This window comes from Copadichromis virginalis, linkage group LG3 (assembly GCF_057382275.1).
Source record: "Copadichromis virginalis isolate Kocher_CV1m ecotype Utaka linkage group LG3, C_Virginalis_male_GT1.1, whole genome shotgun sequence".
NCBI classification, from domain to species: Eukaryota; Metazoa; Chordata; class Actinopteri; order Cichliformes; family Cichlidae; genus Copadichromis; species Copadichromis virginalis.
The window spans coordinates 31,546,922-31,568,959 of NC_140620.1; the positions used below are offsets into that span (position 1 = coordinate 31,546,922).

The following is a 22,038-nucleotide window of genomic DNA, read 5'->3' on the forward strand; positions in this document are numbered from 1 at the left end:
CTCTCCTACTGTGTTTATATCTCTTTGTCATGTCCACCCTCATTGTCTGTTGGTCTGGTCTGCTCTGTTATTGTGTTTGCTTTTGTTTTCTTTGCCTTTTGCTAAGAAAATAAAAGCTGTCATTGTAAGTTTTTGTCTGCTTGCCAAACCCCCTCCAGCACATTTTTAATCTTTGTGCTTAACTAGATCAGCCTGCTTTATCAGTACATCTCTGGGCCCACCTCTACTGAGATGTTTCTTTACTATTAAGAGTGTTTTCCCCTTCAGCAAACATCAAACTCACAGAGTTTACTCTCCAGAGTTATGCAGGGAGTTAAAAACCGTCAGGCTCACTGATTTTCTTTTGGATACCCAGATTCCTGTTTCACAGACACCTAACCTTGTAGACTATACAGTTGTAAGGAGGTCCAATACTTTATTTAATCATATTTTTTTAAAAACCCTAAACGTCTAAATTTTATTTTAATGATTCTTACTGCGTTTATTTTTACAAGAGGTGTCATAATCCTATAAAGAAGTCTTCAGTCCCTTAAAAGGCTTTACTACTTTCCTTTAAGGATGTGCGTAAATGGCATTAAACTTGGAGCCATCTGGCAAGGATTTAACCTTTTGATCTAACCAATAATTCCTTCTCATCTCCTCATAAGTTAAACCGTCATCAATTCATTGAGAGCTTTAAATGGACAAACTCATCCCTGTGGCATGCAGACAACTGAGCACAGGATAAACTCACAGGGAGGAGCCGGAGGAACAAAATTGCACACACACAGGACTGACTGGAAAGTGCAAAGAAGTGTAAGTGAAACTACTCTGGCTGGGTGAAACGGATAATGATGAAGGAAGGAGAACAAAGGTGAGGAAGAAAAACAAAGCAAGTTACCAGCAAACATTTTTAAAAATAAACTGGAGACACCAGAGACACCAGAAACGATGATTGAATACAGAAACTAAATTCTTAACAAATGCTGACGTAATGGCAAATCTTTTTTTTTTTTTTTTTTTTAGCTCTAATTTAATTTTAATCCCAAAATGCACAGAAATTGAAAACACTTAGCCTATTGTCGGCAAACCCAAGCCTTATAGTGGCAAATATTCTTTAAAGCACTCATTAAGTAAAAGGCACTTGGAGTCCTTTTTGGTAGAAACTACAGTTCCCAGTTATTTTGGGAAAGAGAGCTATTTGTCCTTCTATCCAGCTTCCCTGATGTGATTTTTCAATATGACAGATCATCAACATTTGGTTGTTTCTGCATGAAGAACCAATACTGAAACAGCAAAAGTGACAATTGTGCTGTTTATCGTTCATTTTTTGTGCAAGTTGCCTGACGACTGCAGGTGCATCCGCAAATGTCATTTACCAGCCACTTTATTAGGCACACCCTTGCCAGGTTGGAGCTTCTTTGTGGCACTTGACATGACAGCAGCTGACAGTTATTGCAGATTTATCGGCTGCACATCCACAATGAGACTCTCTTGATCCATCACATCCCGAAGGTGCTCTAGTGGACTGAGATCTGGTGACTGTGGAACAAATGTGATGGACATGGTCAGCAATCAATTCTCATGTAGGCTGTGGTGTTTAAATGATGCTCAATTGGTACTAAGAGACCTGAAGGGTGCCATGAAATATCTATCAACATCATTACACCATCATTACCAGCCTGAGCTATCGATAAAAGCTAGGATGGATCCATACTTTGATTTTGTTTATGCCAAATTCTGTCCCTACCATTCAAATGTATCAGCAGAAATTGCGACTCATCAGACCAGGCAAAGTTTTTCCAGTCTTCTATTGTCCAGCTTTGATGAGGTTGTATCAATTGTAGCCCGAGTTTCCTGTTTTTAACTGACAGGAGTGGCACTTGGTGTGGTCTTCTGCTGCTGTTGACCAGACCAGAGATGCTCTTCTGCACCAAATGAGTGGTTATTCGAGTTACTGCTGCTTTCCTGTCAGCTCAAAGCAATCAGGCCCCTCTCCTCTGACCTCTGGCATCAACAATTCCTCAATTTTGGAAATTTTCTCTTTTCAGACCATCCTCTGTAATCTTTTGACATACTCACACCACTAACTATGTCAAGTTCAAAGTCCCCTTTCTTCCTCATTTTGATGCTGGGTTTGAATCTAAACAGGCTCTGTTGACCACTTATGCCATGTGACTAGCTCATTAGATATTTGGGTTAACGAGTAAATGAAAAGATGCACCTAACAATGTGAGGTGTGAGGTGTAAATTACTAATCTATAAGAAAGTCTCTCTGAGGTTGTGTGTGTTTGGAGATATGGTTGAAAATCAAACCTGCTGGAGTCTCTATAGGGCTGCTTCCAGAAAGATTAGTAAAAACACTTCATGAGACAATGAAGTACACGTTTTTTTTAAAAATCAGATGTAATATCCTGATCAATGAAAGGAAATGGGGTTGTCTCTTTTAAAAATCTAAATAGATTCATATTTCTGTATACACTGGATTCAAACAGAGGCTTTTCGCTTTATTTCCCTCTGTCCAGCTGCTATGAGAGGAAAACCACACAGAGCAGCAGTGGTGCCTTTCTAAATTCTGTTTGCACTGCAGGTGTGTGCCTTTGACTAGGATGTTTGAGTCAATATTTAATTTTTGGCATGGATGAATGGTGTTGTCTGCAAGTCCTGTTCAGCAAGTGTCCGATGGCTTTGTGATAAAAGGGATAAATTAATGATCTACTACAGAGAAATGCATGTAGCCTAAAGGAGAGGTATGAGGAAATATTACATAATGACTATAACAACAAGAGCACCCAGAGAGCACAACTGCCCTTGAAGGGCAAGAGCTAAACTAATACTTGGATGTTTTGGGATGTTTTCATTACAACATGTTGACATCCGCCTGTTTCAATTAAAATATGATAATTTCAGGTAGTTTTGGCATCACCTTGATGTTGTATTACTCTTTACAATTTCTTGAAAATTTTTTCAAGGTTAGCTTTGAACTTGGGCACTAACAAGATCAAATGCTTAGCCAACGCAGGGCCTTGTGTCCTCCAAAGATGAATATGAAAATAGTATAAAATAGAATGATTTTATTCTATTCATCCCCACCAACACTGAAGGGAGGGAGCATGCAAACATGCTTCAGGTGAACACATTTCTCACATGTAAGGGTAGGCATCCATACTAGTGGTGTGGATCAGTCAATCAGTAACTCGTTCCCTCCTGGCATACATCTTGATGTCAGAGAGGATGTGGCTCAAGACTGCTCCATTCCATAATCGGTATGTGTAGCCACTCTTTTCAGTTATCTCGCTGAGGGTGTTCAGACCTATGTAGCACAGCAGTGGGGGCAGAGCATTTCCTCAGTAAATCCCACACTTGATGGCGACTTTTGCAATTGGCATGATTTTTATATGGATTTTTTTTCTTCAAAAACCTGGATTAATTCCATATTCAATTTTGAAGCAATAAATTGCACCAAAAATGCCAGATGTAGCAAAATTGATACAAACTAAAGCTCCTATCTGCAAACTGACTGAGGGGATTTAATAAGGCCAGTGTGTCAACCCCAAACAAACTACCGTGTAAGGGAAATTCAGGTGAGAGGAATGTAACATCAGAAAGCAGCTTTAAGTCGATTTTTATAGAAATGAATACATGTATATAAATATGCAATCGTTTCTGTCTTTACTGCGGGTCACCTGCAATACCTTCGCGGACCACTAGAAGGCGCGTGCACACTGGGGATGACTGCTTTTACATGCTTCCTGGATTTTAAAACAACCCAGCAGTAGGGTTACAGGTAGACGGAGAAATGCCAGGAGACACGGACAAGATCATCCAACACAAGATGTGCTTAAACCCTGCTGGGAAGAGGAAGGAGGGATAAAGAGCTCTGTGTAGACAGTGAGTATCATTTTAAACTTGCATGCATGGGTCAGTTTTACAGTTATGTCCAAATATATACAGATGCACCACAGCCAACAAACCCAGCTGGAATGGCATTTGTTGCGCATGGTTTTCATGCCAAAGCAGGAAAAGGATCAGTGTTGGGGTCAGTGGCGGATCTAGAGAAAGTTTCTTAGGGTGACAAAATCAAAGCCATTTCTTTACACATATGCAGGTGTTATATTCTTTGTGTACTATATCATTGGTTAAAATACATCAAGTACAGCAAGTATACACATACACAGAAATAATCTTTTTTTTTCATGCTTAAATTTACAAAAAAATGTCAAATCTGTCATGAACAAACCTCATTTTTTCATGATTTATTAGGTTAATAACTCACACCTTCATGGCTTTTCCAGAGTTTAGCAATCAAGCACCTCTGTTGTAATCTAAATTGCCAATGATGTTGATTAATAAATAAATATAGAAATAAAAATGTTTCTATATTTATATAAATATAGAAATAATGCAGTTTCAGACTATGCGCTGAACCATTTTTTTTTAAATGGGAGACAGTAACATAATGCAACATATGCAGTTTTTGAATTCATATTCTGCATTAATTGTAGCTAAGCTCAAAGTCTTAGTGCTAGCTTATATTAATAAGCAATATTGTCATATGCAAAACCTGGGTGCCACACACCACCCCAGTATATCGGCCTCTGGTTGGGGCATCAGTATACACAGGTGAAATGCTTTCAATACCTTTTACCTACTCAATAGAGAAGACACAAGGCCATAAAGAGCAGTGATATGCCTAGAGTCAAGTTCATCATTAACCGGTTTACAGTGCTGTAATTCAGACAGCAGAGCAGACATCCTGATAGAAATTCACAAAACACTTGATTTGGCTTAAGGAGACCTTTTTTGGGTACCAGCACACTGTGGAGTTAAAGCGTATGAAAGCCACAAAAAGTCTTTCAGAGGATGTGGTTATCGGTGTCAGCGGGACAATGAAAAAGGGCATAATAAAGCAGAAAATGAAGAAAAGGTGGCAAAAGCAATGGTACGAAGAAAGAAAAGGAAGATGGTTTTACAAAATCCAAAGGAAAACAGCAGAGATGAGACAGTTAAATCACAACTTAGATTTGGGCAGCAGGTTATTTTTAAGAGGAAAGAGCCATACAGGAAAATGGGACTGTAATATGGTAAATGGTAAATGGCCTGTATTTATATAGCGCTTTACTAGTCCCTAAGGACCCCAAAGCGCTTTACATATCCAGTCATCCACCCATTCACACACTGGTGATGGAAAGTTACATTGTAGCCACAGCTGCACTGACAGAGGCGAGGCTGCCGGGCCCTCTGACCACCACCAGTAGGCAACGGGTGAAGTGTCTCGCCCAAAGACACAACGACCGAGACCTTTACAGCGAAGCGTGACTGCATGTTTTATTGCAGTGTCAGAAGCACGATGATGAAAGAAGACAACTGATCAAAAAGCTTGACGATATTAAAGTAAAACTGGACTTGGTTGATTTATTTCGCAAGAACTCAGTGAGTGAAAGCTAGCAGGCCATATTTTCGTTTTTAAGGCAGACTCGTTTGTTTGGGAGGATTTTTTTTATTTATTTCTCTGTCATTTCGGTCCACACTCCACGCCACTTGGTGGCGGTAATGCACCATTTTGCTGTTTGCTAACCGCCAGTAAACCCTATAAAGAAGAAGAAGAATTTGTTTCCAGCAGCTTCATTTCCTCCCTTTTGCCCCAAAAGTCTGTTTTTAACCACAAGAACCGCTTTAATGTCCGCTAAGCGAAGACACGATGACAACGATGCGGACGGAGCTGCTTCTTCCGACGTGAAACAGAAGAAGAGACAAGTAGCTGCTTCTTCCAACAAGAACCAGAAGAGACATGTAGCTGCTCTCATTTTGGCACGGGGGGGAAGCAAAGGCATTCCGCTTAAAAACATCAAGCCCTTAGCCGGTGTCCCCCTCATGGGATGGGTGCTGAGGGCTGCTGTGGACTCCGAAGTGTTTGATAGGTACGTTGCAAATGTGTGACGGTGATTTCAAACTAAATTAGAGCTGCAAGGAGCTCCTATCTCTGTGTCTGCTGGACTCGAGACTCCTCCATGTCCCTGTGGAACCACCAGTTCAAATTAGATCCACATGGGATGATCATTGTACCCTACTGCGCATTTCCCTGTTTCTTATAGGTGGCTCTTTAAGTATTAACGAATGGCTCATCAATCTACTCTGAGTCGGTGTTCCAGGCTAACTGTTTTTTACGGGTTATTATTACTGGTTAGATTTATTTACATATTCCACTCTCCGTGTTGCATCCACAGATTCGTCATATACACAATCAAGAGGGATTTATAAAAGAAGAGAAAGGGAGAAATTGGAGAACAAAGTGCTTTGAAGTAGCGCAAAGGACTATGTGTGTGTGTATAGAGTCCATGTGTGAGCGGTCTGAGTGATGGGGTTACTCAGCCGACTTATTTGTTGGTGGATATGTTTGCCCACTGTTATCAATTTGTCCATGTGTCAGTATGGGCCTTTATAGTGTCCGATAAATAAAAATGAAACGTGAAGAAGAGAAGCACCCTTCAACCATGCTATGAGTGTTTATATTGTGTAGTTTTTTCACCAGAGGGCTCTCTACAACTTTCTTGTTGTTGCAACATGCCTCTGTGAAATGCAATAAAAACAACAACAATGCGTCTTTTCTTTCACAGTGTGTGGGTATCAACGGACCATGCCGAGATTAAGAAAGTTGCTGAGGCATGGGGTGCTCAGGTGCACCAGAGGAGTCCTGAAGTCTCCAGAGACTCTACTTCATCATTAGAAACTATCCAAGAGTTCCTCGAATACCATAATGGTAGGTACACCTGCAACCCACAGCTGCCCCTCCCATCACGCAAAACTGCTGACGTGTCAAAGAATCAGTTTTTACGCTGTTGTTTCACGAGCATCATTCTTCTGCCACACAGTTGAAAATTCTTTGGCTTTTGTTTTCACAGAGGTGGATATAGTTTGCAACATCCAGGCTACATCCCCGTGCCTCCACCCGTTTGATGTGAAGGAGGCCTTAAAAAAGATCACAGAGGACGGCTATGACTCCGTCTTTTCAGTGGTCAGGAGACACCAGTTTCGGTGGAAGGAGGTAGATGAATTATGTAAGTTAACACATGTTTGACTGTTATGTGCATGCTGAGTTCACAGACAGTTGTTCATAGCATGCACTGTTCTTGAGCTAGTCTACAGGCCATGTTAGGTTTGGAGGTCTGAAGCGATTGGCAGCCTCTGCACACTGTGTGCCTCACCATTAGCTGAGCCTGCTCTGTGATTTTATGTGGCCTACCACTTTGTAGGCGAGTTGCTATCTTTCAGTTGCTTCCACTTGGATATAAAACCACAAACAGCTGACTGTGAAATATTTAATAGCAAGGAAATTTCACAACTGGACTTGCCGCACAGGTAGCATCCTGTAGGTGTAATAGTAGGTGTTTGATTTTATACACCTGAATTCAATTATTTGGATAAGTGAGTGAATAATATTGACATTATATTGTATCTGTAAATGACATTACAACAGCCTATTCGAAGTAATTTTAGACAGTCTTGGTTCGTTGATGTTTTATTTGTTGTTTTGCTAAATAGATCTATGTGCATATCTTTACAAGTTGCAGTCTGTCAGTTCTGCAAAATCTTTTTTCTTTTTTTTGTCAGTGTGGACCTACTTTGAATGTGCCAGTGGACCTCCACCTTAGTAACTTATTAACTGGGATGAAACAAATCCTACCGATGCAACTCGAATATTCTCCTGTCTGAACAAACAACTGATCACTCACATCCTTTGAATTTTAGATGTTAGAGTGACATCAATTAATTAATTAGATATCAGTTGGTATGGTGGTATTGTGTGTAGGTTGTCTGTCACAGCAGGCCCAACTTTACATGCTAAAGTGGTTTACTGTCTTAGAGGGACTTGGCCTCAAATATGAGGAACAACCATCTGGCTGTTTTTGTTCTGTTCCTCTAGTTAAAGCTCTTTGCATTAAACAAAGAATTTTGCTCCCTAAATTCCCACAGTCATCCTCACTGTCTAGTCAAAGACGTATAGCAATGCAGGACTATAAATGTTGCATTAGTTGATGTCTGGAAGATCAAGAAATCTTTTTAGAGTTGCTTGTTGTTCTTCACTAGAAATCTGAACTCCTGGTGTAACTGCAAAAGGCTTTCAGGAAGACTGGCGGACTGAGGAGTGGCAACGTGCTGTTCTCATTTTCATGGAAAACTTATGTACACAAGTACGGATCGGGAATGCTTTGGGCTCATGTTGTAGCTAGTACCACTTCACCAATAGAGGAAAGAATGGATTACCTGAAGGTGAAACTAAAAATGGAAAGATCGGCGAGATGAAGATCCTAGTCCTGAGTGATGAAGGTTTTGCCTTGGCTTTTAAAATTCTGGATACATGAAATACAGAAAATGAGCACTCACTATCAAATTGATAACAACCGATAACTCTGTTATTAGGTTCATTTTATGTTTTTCCTCTTTCCAAATTTAGTTACACGGCTGCTGCAATGATAGCCTGAGTTTCCACTATGTTTGATTTTTGAAACTCTATTCAGTCATATGCTTTTAATCCTTCAATTTATGTAATTGAGCCTCTTTCCTCCTAGCTGATGAAAAAACTGAGGCTATAAATCTGGACCCAGCCAACCGGCCGCGGCGTCAGGACTGGCCCGGAGAGCTGTGTGAGAATGGCTCGTTTTACTTCACCACAAAAGATCTCATTAAGACGGGACAGTTGCAGGTAATGGGGCAAAACTGTGCCTCAAGTACCAGTGCATGAAACTACACCATCTTTCATTCAGGTAACTGCATATTTTTCTCACCCTTGCATTTTCACCTCTCTAGGGCGGTAAGTCGATCTACTATGAGATGCTGCCGGAGTTCAGTGTGGACATAGATGGAGACATCGACTGGCCTGTTGCAGAACAGAGGGTTCTCAGGTGAGAAGCGCCTCTCAGTCTGCTTTTAATCAACTATCCACTCCTTTTTCTCATTTAATCTGTGCTTCCTCAATCAGGTACGGGTACCCCGGTAAGGTAGTCCGCCTGCTGTTCTGCAATGTTTCTGCATGTTTAGCAGAAGGAATCAACGCTCTGTCTAGTAATACCAGAAACACATCTGCTATTCACATGCTGCAGGAAAAACAAGTGGAGGTTGGCTTTTTTTTTTTTCATCAGCTGTCTGAACAGAATTGAGTAAACTGACCCGTCATGTATAACATTGCCCACAAACTGCCCTCTGTCTTGTTTCACAAGGTCATTCTGTTGACCTCCAGTGATGACGCTGTGGCCCAGTCTTTGGCTGCCAAACTTCAAAAAAGGACAGGGTGCCAGGTCATGGAGGTGGGAAAGAAGCCGCTGAACGATTTGCAAGAGGTCATGAAGAACAAGAGTCTGGACTGGAAACATGTGGCATTCATGGGTAAAACAACTGCACTCTTATTTCTTGAGAGTTATCATTTCAGTTTAGCCTCACTATGTTTTTCTGTTCCCCCCCTCAGGTTTTGATCAAGCAGATGAGAAATTGCTGAAGCTGGCAGGTTTGAGTGCAGTACCCGGGGATGCTCCAGAGTTGGCCTCAAAGGCTGCAAAGTACATCTGCCCCCTTTCTAGGGGATCAGGAGCTGTGTGGGATTTTGCTGAGCTCATTCTCCTGCAGAAACCAATGGCAAAACCTCAGTAGGACCACAGCATTTGTAAGAACTTCTAATGGCAGATTAATTTTGATAAATGGAAGAAATCAAAATAATTAAAATTAGTCATGTATATGTTAGAAATGTCAAGAGACGGGTTTGTAGTAATGGTAAAAAAGCAGATCCTCATTCAATTCTAAGGGTTTTTTTTTTTGTTTTTTTTTTTATCAGGACATAATAAAATAATCATCTGGTCCTCACCAGTTGTTAAAAATGGGGAAAGGCAACTTTGGATGTGTAAAAACACACGGCCTACTACACTTTGTCCCAATTTAACAGAAGCTAAGCCAAAATGCAGGAGGTTAGCAGCACCTGCTAGTCAAATTCATTTGATTAATTTATCATCAGCATGTGTGTGGACCTCTATAAAAGCAGAGGTTTGACCATTTTTAAGGTCCAGAGCTCTCACCTGTGAGTTAACACAATGCCACACGCTTCCCAGAAGTTGACGTCTCATGATCCCAAGGTCGGACTGTGCGATGTTCAAAGAGTGCAAAAAAACAAACAAACAAAAAACAGAAAAAGACTTGACGAGTATGGCTTGTTTGGAAGGGTTGCTAGCAGAAAGTCTCTTCTGCTTCTAAAAACAATGTGACAGCATGGCTTAGGTTGATTAAAGTGTATCTGAACAAGACTTCTGACCCGGCCAAGGTGGAGATGTTTAGCTATAATGCACAGCACCATGTTTGGAGAAAACGAGCACAGCATCAGCAGAAACACGAATCAGCTGTCAGACACGGTGGTGTGGTCACTGAGTCGACCATGACCACCTCTGTGTACCAAACTATTCAAATGTGAGGCCATCTGTCTGTCTTTACTGAAACTGGGTCTTGTGTTGCAGAGAGTTAAAGTCCAGCTCTGAACCCTTTAACTGTGTAAAGAACAGTGAGCTAAAATTCCTCTACAGTGATTTGAGGCTGCTAAAGTGCATACGTAGTCATTCCTGCTGAAGGTGGTTCTACAAGCTACTGATTCATAGACTGCATTTGTTTTTTTGTTTTTTTACACATTGTTTTTGCATTTCGGTTTAGTTTTATTAAACAAACAATGTCATGTTGTAATATGTCGTGTTTTTGTTCATCTGATGTTGCATTTACCTAATTTTAAGATCTGGTAAGGGCCAGAAAAGTTTATTACATCCTGATATGTAATTTTTTATTACCATCTCTAAGCAAGAAACCTTTCCTGTGTCAAGCAAGAGGAATGTCAGCAGTGTTTTGAAAATTAAATCAAATGTTAAGAAAGGCTGTGTTTGCATATGATCACATAAAGTGAAGTATAAACAGGAAGGATCACTCATTTTACTGCAAGGACACCAGAGGCCTAGACTATGGAGCTGAATCTGGGTTTTATTCTGAGTTTCTGTACTACGAAACACATTCACATCTTATCAGAGAACATCACCATGGTACCACATGATGTAGAAAAGAAGGTGAGGTGCTAAAATCAGAATCGTGTTTATTGGCCAAGTATATGTGCAGACACATACAGGGAATTTGGTTCCGGTAGATGGTGGCTCTCAAGCACAGCAATGTAAATCTCACACACACACACACACACACGTGTCTATATATACACATTACACATACATACACAAAGCTATGTAAACCAACTATAAATAACAAATCTAAACTTATATACATAAAATACAGAAGTGGAATGAATACTACAAAATGTACATAAGGTGCAGTTGCAGTCTGGCAGTGGGAGCAGTGTGACAGGTCAACTGTTAAGAAGGGAGATGGCGAGGGGAAAGAAACTGTTCCTGTGTCGGGTGGTCCTGGTCTGCAGGCTTCTGTACCGTCTGCCAGAGGGCAGCAGATCAAAAAGTCTGTGTGCAGGGTGTGAGGGGTCTGTGATGATTTTCCCTGCCCGTTTCCTGGTTCTTGAGAGGTACAGATCCTGGATGGAGGGCAGAGGGGCGCCGATGATCCTTTCTGCTGCCCGTACAGTCCGCTGCAGTCTGCTCCTGTCCTGTTTAGTGGCTGCTCCATACCAGACTGTGATGGAGGAGCACAGGACAGACTCAATGACCGCAGTATAGAACTGGATCAGCAGCTCCTGTGGAAGACTGTACTTCCCCAGTTGTCTCAGGAAGTACATCCTCTGCTGGGTCTTTTTGAGGATGGAGTTGATGTTGGTCTCCCACTTCAGGTCCTGGGAGATGGTTGTACCCAGGAACTTGAAGATCTTCACAGTTGACACAGGGCTGTCTGATATGGTGAGGGGGAGCAGAGTTGAGGGATGTCTCCTGAAGTCCACTGTCATCTCTACAGTCTTAAGAGTGTTCAGCTCCAGATTGTGCTGACTGCACCAGAGTACCAGCCGCTCAACTTCCTGCCGGTATGCAGACTCATCACCATCTTGAATGAGGCCAATGACAGTGGTGTCATCTGCAAACTTTAGGAGTTTAACAGCCGAGTTCTTGGAGGTGCAGTCGTTAGTGTAGAGGGAGAACAGTGGTGAGAGGACACATCCTTGAGGGCACCAATACTGAGGGACCGAGTTTCAGAGGTGATCTCCCCCAGCCTCACTTGCTGCTTCCTGTCTGTCAGGAAGCTGGTGATCCACTGACAGGTAGCTGGTGACACGCTGAGCTGGGAGAGTTTGGAGGAGAGAAGTTCAGGCACAGTGGTGTTAAAAGTCGAACTAAAGTCCACAAACAGGACCCTGGCATACGTTCCCGGGCGGTCAAGGTGTTGCAGGATGTAATGCAGCCCCATGTTCACTGCATCATCCACCGACCTGTTTGCCCGGTAGGCAAACTGCAGAGGGTCCAGCTGGTGGCCTGTAATGTCTTTCAGATGGGCTAACACCAGTCGTTCGAAGGATTTCATGACCACAGACGTCAAGGCGACAGGTCTGTAGTCATTCAGTCCTGTGATGGTGGGTTTTTTTGGGAACAGGGATGATGGTGGAGCGTTTGAAGCAGGAGGGAACTTCACACAGCTCCAGGGATCTGTTGAAGATGCGGGTAAAGATGGGAGCCAGCTGTTCAGCACAGGTTAGGCAGGAGGGTGAGATGCCGTCTGGTCCGGGGGCTTTCCTGGGCTTCTGTTTCTGGAATAGTCGGCTCACATCCTGAGTGTGTATTCTTAGTTTCAGGGAGGAGGAAAGGGGGGTGAGAGGTGTGGTGGAGGTCGTTGAGTCTGGATTGGAGAGGGTGGTGGTGGTCGTTGAGTCTGGATTGGGGAGGGTGGGGGTGATCGTTTGGTCTGGATTGGGGAGGGTGGGGGTGGTCGTTGAGACTGGATTGGGGAGGGGAAGGGTGAAGGGGGGAGAGGTGGAAGGTGTGTTGGGGGTCAATGTCTGAAGCAATGTCCCTGAGGAGGGGAGGGTGGGGCGTGGGAGTCTGTCCGTCTCAAACCTGCAGTAGAAAGTGTTTAACTCGTTGGCCAGGTCTTTGTTTGCTTCAATAGTGGGTGGGGGGCGTCTGTAGCTGGTGATTTCCTGCAGGCCCCTCCACACTGACACTGGGTCGTTGGCTGAGAGCCGTTCTTCCAGCTTCTGGGAGTAGATGCTTTTAGCTGCTTTGATCTCCTTGGTCAGTGTGTTCCTGGCTTGCTTGTACAGGGCCCTGTCACCACTTCTGTAGGCGTCCTCCTTGGCCTTACAAAGATGTTGGAGTTTAGGAGTGAACCATGGTTTATTGTTGTTGTATGTGCAAAAGGTCTTTGTTGGCACGCACACGTCTTCACAGAAACTGATGTATGATGATGTATGAGTTTCTGGAAGTAAAATTAGTCAAATGTCACATAGTAAGGTATTCAACACTCAGTCTTGAAAGGTTTCTTTGACTGTGTGCTGACGTCTAGTTCCAAGACGGACAAGAACATATCTGTAGTCCCTCAATAACCTCAGGAGCTATGTAAGCTACACTATATTATGCTGGACAACATTTTCTATCAAACATAATTAAATCTAAGGAGCTTGGAAAGAAAAGTTTCTGTACTTAAGTTTCTTGAAGACGTTTCACCTCTCATCTGAGAGCTTTCTAGAGTTCTGAAGAACTATGATGACCTGGATGGGCCAGGTCCATCCAGCATTAACTACAGTGTCTTACTACCTCTCCTTATTACTGCAGCACCTTGTTTCATGCACTTTTAAGGTGACTGTCGCTGTGTGCGCATAATCTTATTGTCCACGCACTTGCAACAATAAGGAGCTGTAGCGAAGCATTGAACTGACAGATAGGTCCTCTGAATCCTTGACAGAAGACATGCAAGAAGCGAACAATAAAAAGGTCAGTGTGGGAAGAGAAAAACATTTCACAGTTATCATGCTGCTCATATCCCCTTATAGCACTGGTTCTCAAATGGGGTTTGCAGGGCTCAGAGTTATTCAGTCCATTTTCTCCTAATTATCCAAGTCATCAGAGAGACAGACGTTCATACCAACAGTCAGTTTAGAATCACCATCTTACATAAAGCCATGCATGTATTCAGGAGTACCCAGAGAGAGAACACAGATATGTGAACATGCAGACTCCCCAAGGAAAGATCCTAGAGTGAATTTGAACACTGGATCTTTTGGTTGTGAGGCTGTAGTGCTAACTGCTGTGGTCCCCTTTGCAATCAATTGTAGACCCTGTGCATCTCCATGATTGGCAGGACAGGCTCAGGCAGCTTTTGTTGCAGACCTGAGTTCCTCTAGAACATTTCTGTGTTTAAGATTGAATTTGATAAAGTAAGGCTGGAGTTCTCAAAGTTCTTTAATATGCTGCTTTTCCTGCTGAGAAGATTGCTGCTAGCTACATCTACTAGCCCGTTACACTTTAGCCTAACCCAAAGACCAGAAATGACATGGTGTGTGCTGGAAAGACCTTCATATATAACCAAAGGTTTTTTTGTTGTTTTTTATATTTTTGTTTTTACTTGGTAAAGTTTAGACTTCATGCGGGATTTTGCCACTTCCACCCACATTGAGGCTTTATGCTTGGCTAAACTGCTCATGATTTTGTTAAAAATGTATTTTTTCTGTTTGCAGTTTCATTTCTCGGAGGCGTCTGCTTTGTTGGAAAATCTCATGAATCATTTCTGATTTTAATTTTATTGAACTGATCATTTTGTGATTCTTTTTAAATCATCAAATAAATAAACTTGCTGATGTTGACGGGGATATAGTTGACATAGTTCCATCATTAGATTTAGGTTTTAAACAGCACAGTAAAACTAATTTGAATTATAAGTGTGTGTGTATATAATCTATCTATCTATCTATCTATCTATCTATCTATCTATCTATCTATCTATCTATCTATCTATCTATCTATCTATCTATCTATCTATCTATCTATCTATCTATCTATCTATCGATCGATTGATAGATAGATAGATATGGTAGGATATTGACACCAGTTGAAAGTGCAGTCAAAAAAATAAAGAAGTTTGTTGATTCAATTTCCAAAATGACCAGTGATGGACTTTAAAGCTGTGCTTTTACATTTTATGTACAGATGTATGCGATAATTTGCAGGTTAGCCAGCAGGTGGCAGTGTTGACCTTTACTAACTTTCTGTAAACACAGCGAATCGTTCTCCAAATCGTCGGGATGTTAAGCCTCGGGAGTGAGAACGGCCTGCTGTAATTTCAGGGAAACCGCGCTGAACTTAGTCTTTCTGTCTCATGTGGAAAAGCATACAAGTTGATGTAAATGCTGATTATTAATTATAAAATCAACTTTTGTAATATAATTAATATAAATAAATGGTCTGGTGTGAAAGACTCACAAACAAAACCATTCTGTAATGTTGACTCCTGAACAGTCTCTAAAATGTTGAATTATCACAAATGTTAATTTTCGTACATCGTCATCTGACCTGTCACAGTGTAGTTATGTAGATTAGTTAGAAACAGTCAAAGGATAAAATAGTGTAGACTTTAGCTCAGGCAGGAAGTGAAAACACTGTGTGGATGGAGGATCTGTTGATCTGGGTTAGCTGTGGAGTAACACCCACAACAAATTCACAGAAATAAGAAAGTCATGTTGATGAGTTCTGGTGATTCACAACTGAGCAACTTTTCTCTGCATTCACTTTTTTTTTGCTCAACAGCGCCACCTTTTGCTTTTGGACCGACGAGCAAATCTGCTGTTTTCCTGGATAATGACTGAATTTGTGGACCTTCCCTTTTTCCTTGCACATATAAGTCATTATGTTTAGTCATGTGCTGCTGCAGTAATAAAGGCTACTATCCTTTTGTATGTGGTTAGTCATATAATCTAGAAACAACCTGTCCACAAATAATATAGTTTCTTCCAGGTTATTGTTTATACAGCCTTCCTTTTGTAATTAAAATAAACAGTGTTGTGATGACTGTTGAGATTTTCAGACTGTCTTGTGTTATTAGCAGAAAACTACTTTATCCTATATTATGTAGGACAGTAGTTGCTAATTATGCAGAGAAATGTTGTTTTTAATATAACAGTGATGTAACAGTGAAATCTACTCTAACAGCTCCAACAGGAGAAGAAGAAGGAAATTGGTTATGTTCTAGTTTATCAGAGTCTATTAGCGTACCAGTGAAATACTGTGATTATTATTGGAGCAGTCCTAAAGATTTAGACTGGGACACTGTAGTATACACTTCCTGGCCACTTCATTAGGTACACCTTGCTAGTACTTGGTTGGACCATTTTGGCTTTCAGAACTGACCTAATTTTTTCATGGCATTGCTTTAACAACATCTCAGAGGAAAATCTTCTCAGAGATTTTGGTCCATATTAACACAACAGCGTCACACAGTTGCTGCTGATTTATTGCCTCCTAATCCGTGCAGAAGAGCATTCAGAGATGCTCACTGCATACTGCATGCTCACGTTTTCTTTTTCAGATTCAGATACTTTTGCTGTAAACCCTAGAGATAGTTTTGTAAGAAAATCCCAGCCTGTTTTCTTCCCGGTTCTGATGCTCATGTGATTGGTTGACTTTGTTGACAGAGAGTCTAATAGAGTAACCACTAGTGTACACTTTAGTCCGTATTTTGGTCTTTGGTCTCTTTTGTCAAAATTTCCTCAACAGTGTGAAGTGTTTGAATTGGACTGACTTCAGTAATCCTTCATGCACATTTATATTATATTCAAAATGAACAATTTATTGCTGAAGCAGTTTGTTTTTTTCTTTCTATGAGGCAGAAATAAAAAGAAGAACAACAGAGGAAAAGCTTATCAATGCAAAGGTTTGAATAAATACGCCATAGTGATTCTGATTCAATGCATCACACTGCAGAAAGGAAATGAACAAAAAGGGAATTTGAAAGCATTTAAAAGACACAAATGACACAAACACTACAGATATACAAAGAACTACAAGTCTTTACTGATGGATATATAGTAAATGAATTAATAATCAGTTAATAATCTAAAGATTTATGGCCTGACAACCTTGTTGACCTTTTACTTCCCAATAGAAATATCACAACACAAGATTTCTTTTACTGAGTCACGGAGACTGCAAAAATATGAGGATTAAAGTAAATTCCTCTCCCTTACAGTTTAAGTTTAGCCATTAGTCGGTTTTAGTTTGTTTTTGTAGAGCACCACACAGACGTTCATAAATCCCACATGAAAAATGACGTATCTAAGAAGTGCTGACAGTAGCCGGTGCCTCTTCCTTGTAGCTGTCGAACTTGTTGTTTTTTTCTTTTCATTTCGTTTCATCTCTCCTGCAGGCCCTTTGTTACATTTCTTCTCAGGATTAAAGAGAAACATTGTGCATCTGTCAGTCAAAAACCAAAATATACTTCACCGGTGCTACACCCAACACTTGGAAAAATATGCTGTGCCACGGCAGGCTTTTCTTGTCAACAACTGCACACACACACACACACAGGTATGCTACCTGACCAGTGCTCCTACCTATGGTTATATATATAAAAAAAAAAAAGCAAAGGCTATAAATATGAAGTACCCAAACTGACCTACTGCAATAATATATGACGGGCAAAGACGATTAAAGAGGATTAAAAGTAAAGAAAGAAATTAAAATAAGTAGGTCAGTAAAAATAGTGGCCGTGATGAGCCTGAAATTGGATTCACCACCTATAAAACACCAGAGGGAGTATTTTTAAATATTAATAATTATTTTATATTTTTGCTGTAGCTGACTGAAGATAAGTGGGATAACTTACAAATGGCGTGTTCAGATATCTTAAGTCTTAGTTTAGCATCTCACCTTTTGGGAGCAAACACAGGAAAAACCAAGGACACTAACTCCCATCATCCTCTGATATGTTAACACGCTAAACCAACATTGTTCAGATGCTTTCTGGTGGGATACACAAGCTTGAAGGTGTTCATGTCATACATTTCAAAACCGATCAACAATAAAAGATGGATCAATGTTCTCTTACATACATCTTACATCTTTACATACATACATACTTACTTGAATAATGAGGCCCCATCTTATCTTAAAGACCTCTCAAAACCATATCACCCCTTTAGAGCACTTGGCACTCAGACTGCTACCTTGTGGTTCCTACAGTATTAAAAAGTAGAATGGGAGACAGACACTATCTCTACTTTTAATATTAGGCTTTAAACTTTCGTTTATGCGACAGCATATAGTTAGGGCTGGATCAGGTGACCCTGAATCCTCCCTTAGTTATGCTGCCATAGGTCTAGGCTGCTGGGGATTCCCATGTTTCTTATACATTCACTTTTCTTCACCCAATATGTGTTTTTACACTTCTCCACATTTGTAACAATTCTGCAAATATGAGTGGACCATTATTCCTCCACAGAGCTGTAAAAAACTCATCACTTATCACAAAAAAAAGTTCAAAACTATAGTAAAAAAAAAAGAGAGATCGGGTAAAAAGAAAATATAGAAAGGAGAAAATCTCTACAAATCAAATTCTAAATATGACACAATGTGAAGCTTGGGTCCTAAAAGAACGCAGGTTTTCAGCTAAAACGTGGGTTAGACAACACGTTCAGCTGTGTGTCCATTAAGCGGTTGGGACTCATTAATTATCCACAGCCACTGACGTTTGGATGACTTCTGCATTAGCTGATGCCGAACTGGCTTCAAACACCCACAGGAATAACAGATTCCCTCAGCAAGACATATTGATGCATTCCAAACAGGTGGCAGTTCAACATTCAACCCACAGAAACGCTCCTTCACAGTAACACATCTAGGATTACACAACCAGTGTTGTCCCTCCATAATTCATATATCCACTCTGATTAACTTTCACTCTGTGACACCTACTCAGCCACAACAATAAAAAAAACATATTGATTAAAATCTTGTTAGAATACAAAGCTCTGCTGGGAAACTTAGTTCCTGCCAATAATGTGGATGTCACTTTGAAAAGTACCACCCACGTAAACAGAGACAATTTGTTATAGGCAAAGCACAAACCCCAGTGTGGCAGTATGGCAAAGGACATCACAAAGATCCCAAAGTGTCAAAGGGTCCCCCCGATCCATGGAGGCCACGGGGGAAAACTCCACAGCACATCCCAAAAAAGTCAGACAAGACCCTGTGCAGGTTATAAGTTTGGCATCAGTTGTATGAAGAATTACGCTCCCCAGGTCATCTTAGCTGAAACTTCTCCACAGCCTCAATAGCCTCTGACATTCATGTATTACAACTGTTGACTGTTACTTCAGCTGCTGTTGTCCGGTCATCATCTTTGGGTTTCTATGAGCATGCACATCTGTATTTTTGTGAATCATCTCTTTTGAGACGCATGTGAGTTCAATAGTAAAACGTAAAGTTAGCCAAAATGTGACATACATTCTCAGTAAGAGGCATAAATAATAAAAATGCTGTGCAGTCTCACATAAAGATGGATGCCAGGTATGTGGGCTTGGTGCACCTAAGCAAAGGGGAGGGATCGGGCTATTTTCTGCAAGAAAATCAGCATACTAACACTTTGATTTGTATCTTATTTCCATGCTCTCCGATTTTTGCCACTCAGAGCTGCTGAACTTACACATTAACCAGTTTTAACACATGAGGCCTTTAAACTTACCAGATCAGGTCAGTCGTGTATGGAAAAGCACACTGTGAGGTGTCCTGACACAAATGATAGCAAATCGAACAATCTAATATTTTTACTCATAGTTTACACAGAAGAACAAAACTTATGGGAATCTCTGCCTGTTGTGTGGTAACACACAGTGAGGGGGAAACTCAACAAATTAATGTTCACGCGGAGGCGGACCGAGAAATTACAAGGCCGTTGATCAGGTCCAACTGGTGTAAAAGTTGGCTTTGATCCCTCTGGTCTTGCTGGTTTGAGGTTAATGGGCAACCAGGAAAAGTAACGCTGGGATTTCAGGTGATAAATTGGGATAAGTTGCACCAAAGTGTAGTGTAGTCTACACAAGTGTAGATGGCAGTTATGAAGAATGAAAGTAAAGGAAGAGAGGGGAAGCCACCCCAACCCATCTTCTAAAACTCCTCCAACAGCACGGGCGACATACCGCTCATTCATTTATCCTGCACCACTCCTTTTCTTCTTCTTCTTCATACCTGGGTCTGATTTCTCCTCCTCTGTTCAGACACTGCGTAAGTTTTGCATAGGTTTATTTTTGGATGGGAAAGGTTTTGTTTAGGCGTTTTGAGGGCGTGCAAGGTAAAGGAGAGGAAGACATCCCAGCAGAGGTGGACAGCGGAAGGAAAAAAAAGAGTGAAAATGGCACTTGGTAGTAAACAAAGAGGGTAACTGAGCTGTACATGACAACAAAATGTGTGCGTACAAGCCTTAAAATATTTGCTTTGAATAAATTCTTACATTTAAAGACACGTAAGCTACCAGGAAATGAAAATGACTTCTGCTTGTGACATGTGACAAAAAAGGGTTTCTCAGGTAGTTCCTCTGATGCATAGTTGGAAATGATCCAAAACAAACACAACCAGGGTTGCATCTATCAAAGGCGACTCTTCTTGGAACACAGTTTGTGTCCTTTGACATGGAATTCATGAGCTGATTTTACATGTCAGTCACATCGCGACCTATTCTACATCCAATGACCAAACCTTTAGTGACATCACAGGTTTAAAGACTACTTAAGTATAATGTTGCTTTTAAATCTGTGCGATTCAGAGGTGCTGATAATGTGATTTGTTTTTTAACTGCATCTGTGCCCAGATGCAGTCAAGCAGCATTCGGTGCTCATTCACAGATCAGTATGTCGAGTGCCAGTATGTTACTGTTACTTTCAGTTCAGTACAAACACTTCCCGTAATGTTTATTGTTCAGCAGCCTTTTATTTATGACAGGTATTGCAACAACATTCTTTATGTGGTTTTCAAAGGCTTTTAATGAACTAAATCGATCACTGAGCCTTCAACTAATTTATACTGAAGCTGTATGATTTTCCAGCATATTTTATAGTCCATTGGTTTTTGGCGAGTGACCTATATTTTTGGCAATTTTGCCTCAACTCGCGCAGCCCGGTACCATGAGGCCTCACCGACCGCTCCATGGCCCGGGGGTTGGGGACCGCTGAGGTAGGATTATCACTGTCAACGTCTACAATCAAGAGACACATTCATGAATGTAAATACAGAGGCTTTACAACAAGGTGCAAACCACTGGTTACACTCAAGAACAGGTCAGATTAGAGTCTGCCAAGGTTATCTTATATTTTTACATGCTGTAGAGCCATTTTTGGGAGCATTTCAAGTTGTTATACATCAATACAACCGTTATAGCCCAGATTTTAATAAGATGTATGCATTAAGTCCATAGGAACTACATAAATTGCAAAAAAGTGCAATAAACTACAAAAAAAATGAAAATCGTTTTTGTTTTGTTTTTATACATATATTTCTAGTTAGAGAAATGTAAGAGGTTTATCTCTCAAAACTGTAAATACAAAAAAGGTGCACAAAATAGTTTCCAACCACAGGAAATTTATTTTGGGTGTCTTCGTAGTTTTATTTTTGAGATACACCAATTTTTATACACTGCAGGAAAAACAAAAATAAATATTATAATGCAAAATGCAAGAAAAACATCATATGCATCAAAATAAAACTATTTCCAGCAGTGCAATTTAAGTTCTAAGCATCCCAGAAACGATACAGAAAAGCATAAAGTCGAACATGACTTCTAAAAACACGAGTGTAGGCTTACAAGGTCCTGAAGGTTTAAAAAGAAAAATGACATCATTTCCGGTTTCTGGCAAGTAATGGCGGACATGCGATAGTAAGCACTGACATCTATTCCAGGGTAGGACGTTTTATGAAGAGCTGATCAGATCGGCAAAGCCTGTTTCTGGAATATTATGTTGTTATTGCTATAAGTGCTTTTTATGCAATTTTTGCAAAGCTATATGTGAAAGGAAACTGTGACAAACTGATGGCATAAGATGTAAGTGCAACTCCTCCAGTTTCATATGCAAAAAAATTTATTGCGCTAGCTTATGTGGCTGCAGTTCTACAG

The 22,038-nt window shown here is 40.8% G+C and overlaps 1 protein-coding gene across 1 annotated transcript; it reads left to right on the forward strand.

Annotated features, from left to right (window-relative positions):
- Positions 1-5,552: 5,552 nt before the first annotated feature.
- Positions 5,553-10,695, forward strand: LOC146714075 (N-acylneuraminate cytidylyltransferase-like). Its single transcript, XM_085450677.1, has 8 exons — positions 5,553-5,900; positions 6,597-6,739; positions 6,882-7,037; positions 8,550-8,683; positions 8,788-8,882; positions 8,960-9,095; positions 9,198-9,363; positions 9,443-10,695. The coding sequence occupies exons 1-8, from the start codon at positions 5,659-5,661 to the stop codon at positions 9,622-9,624; spliced, it is 1,254 nt and encodes a 417-aa protein (XP_085306803.1). The 5' UTR covers positions 5,553-5,658; the 3' UTR covers positions 9,625-10,695.
- The last annotated feature ends 11,343 nt before the right edge of the window (positions 10,696-22,038 follow it).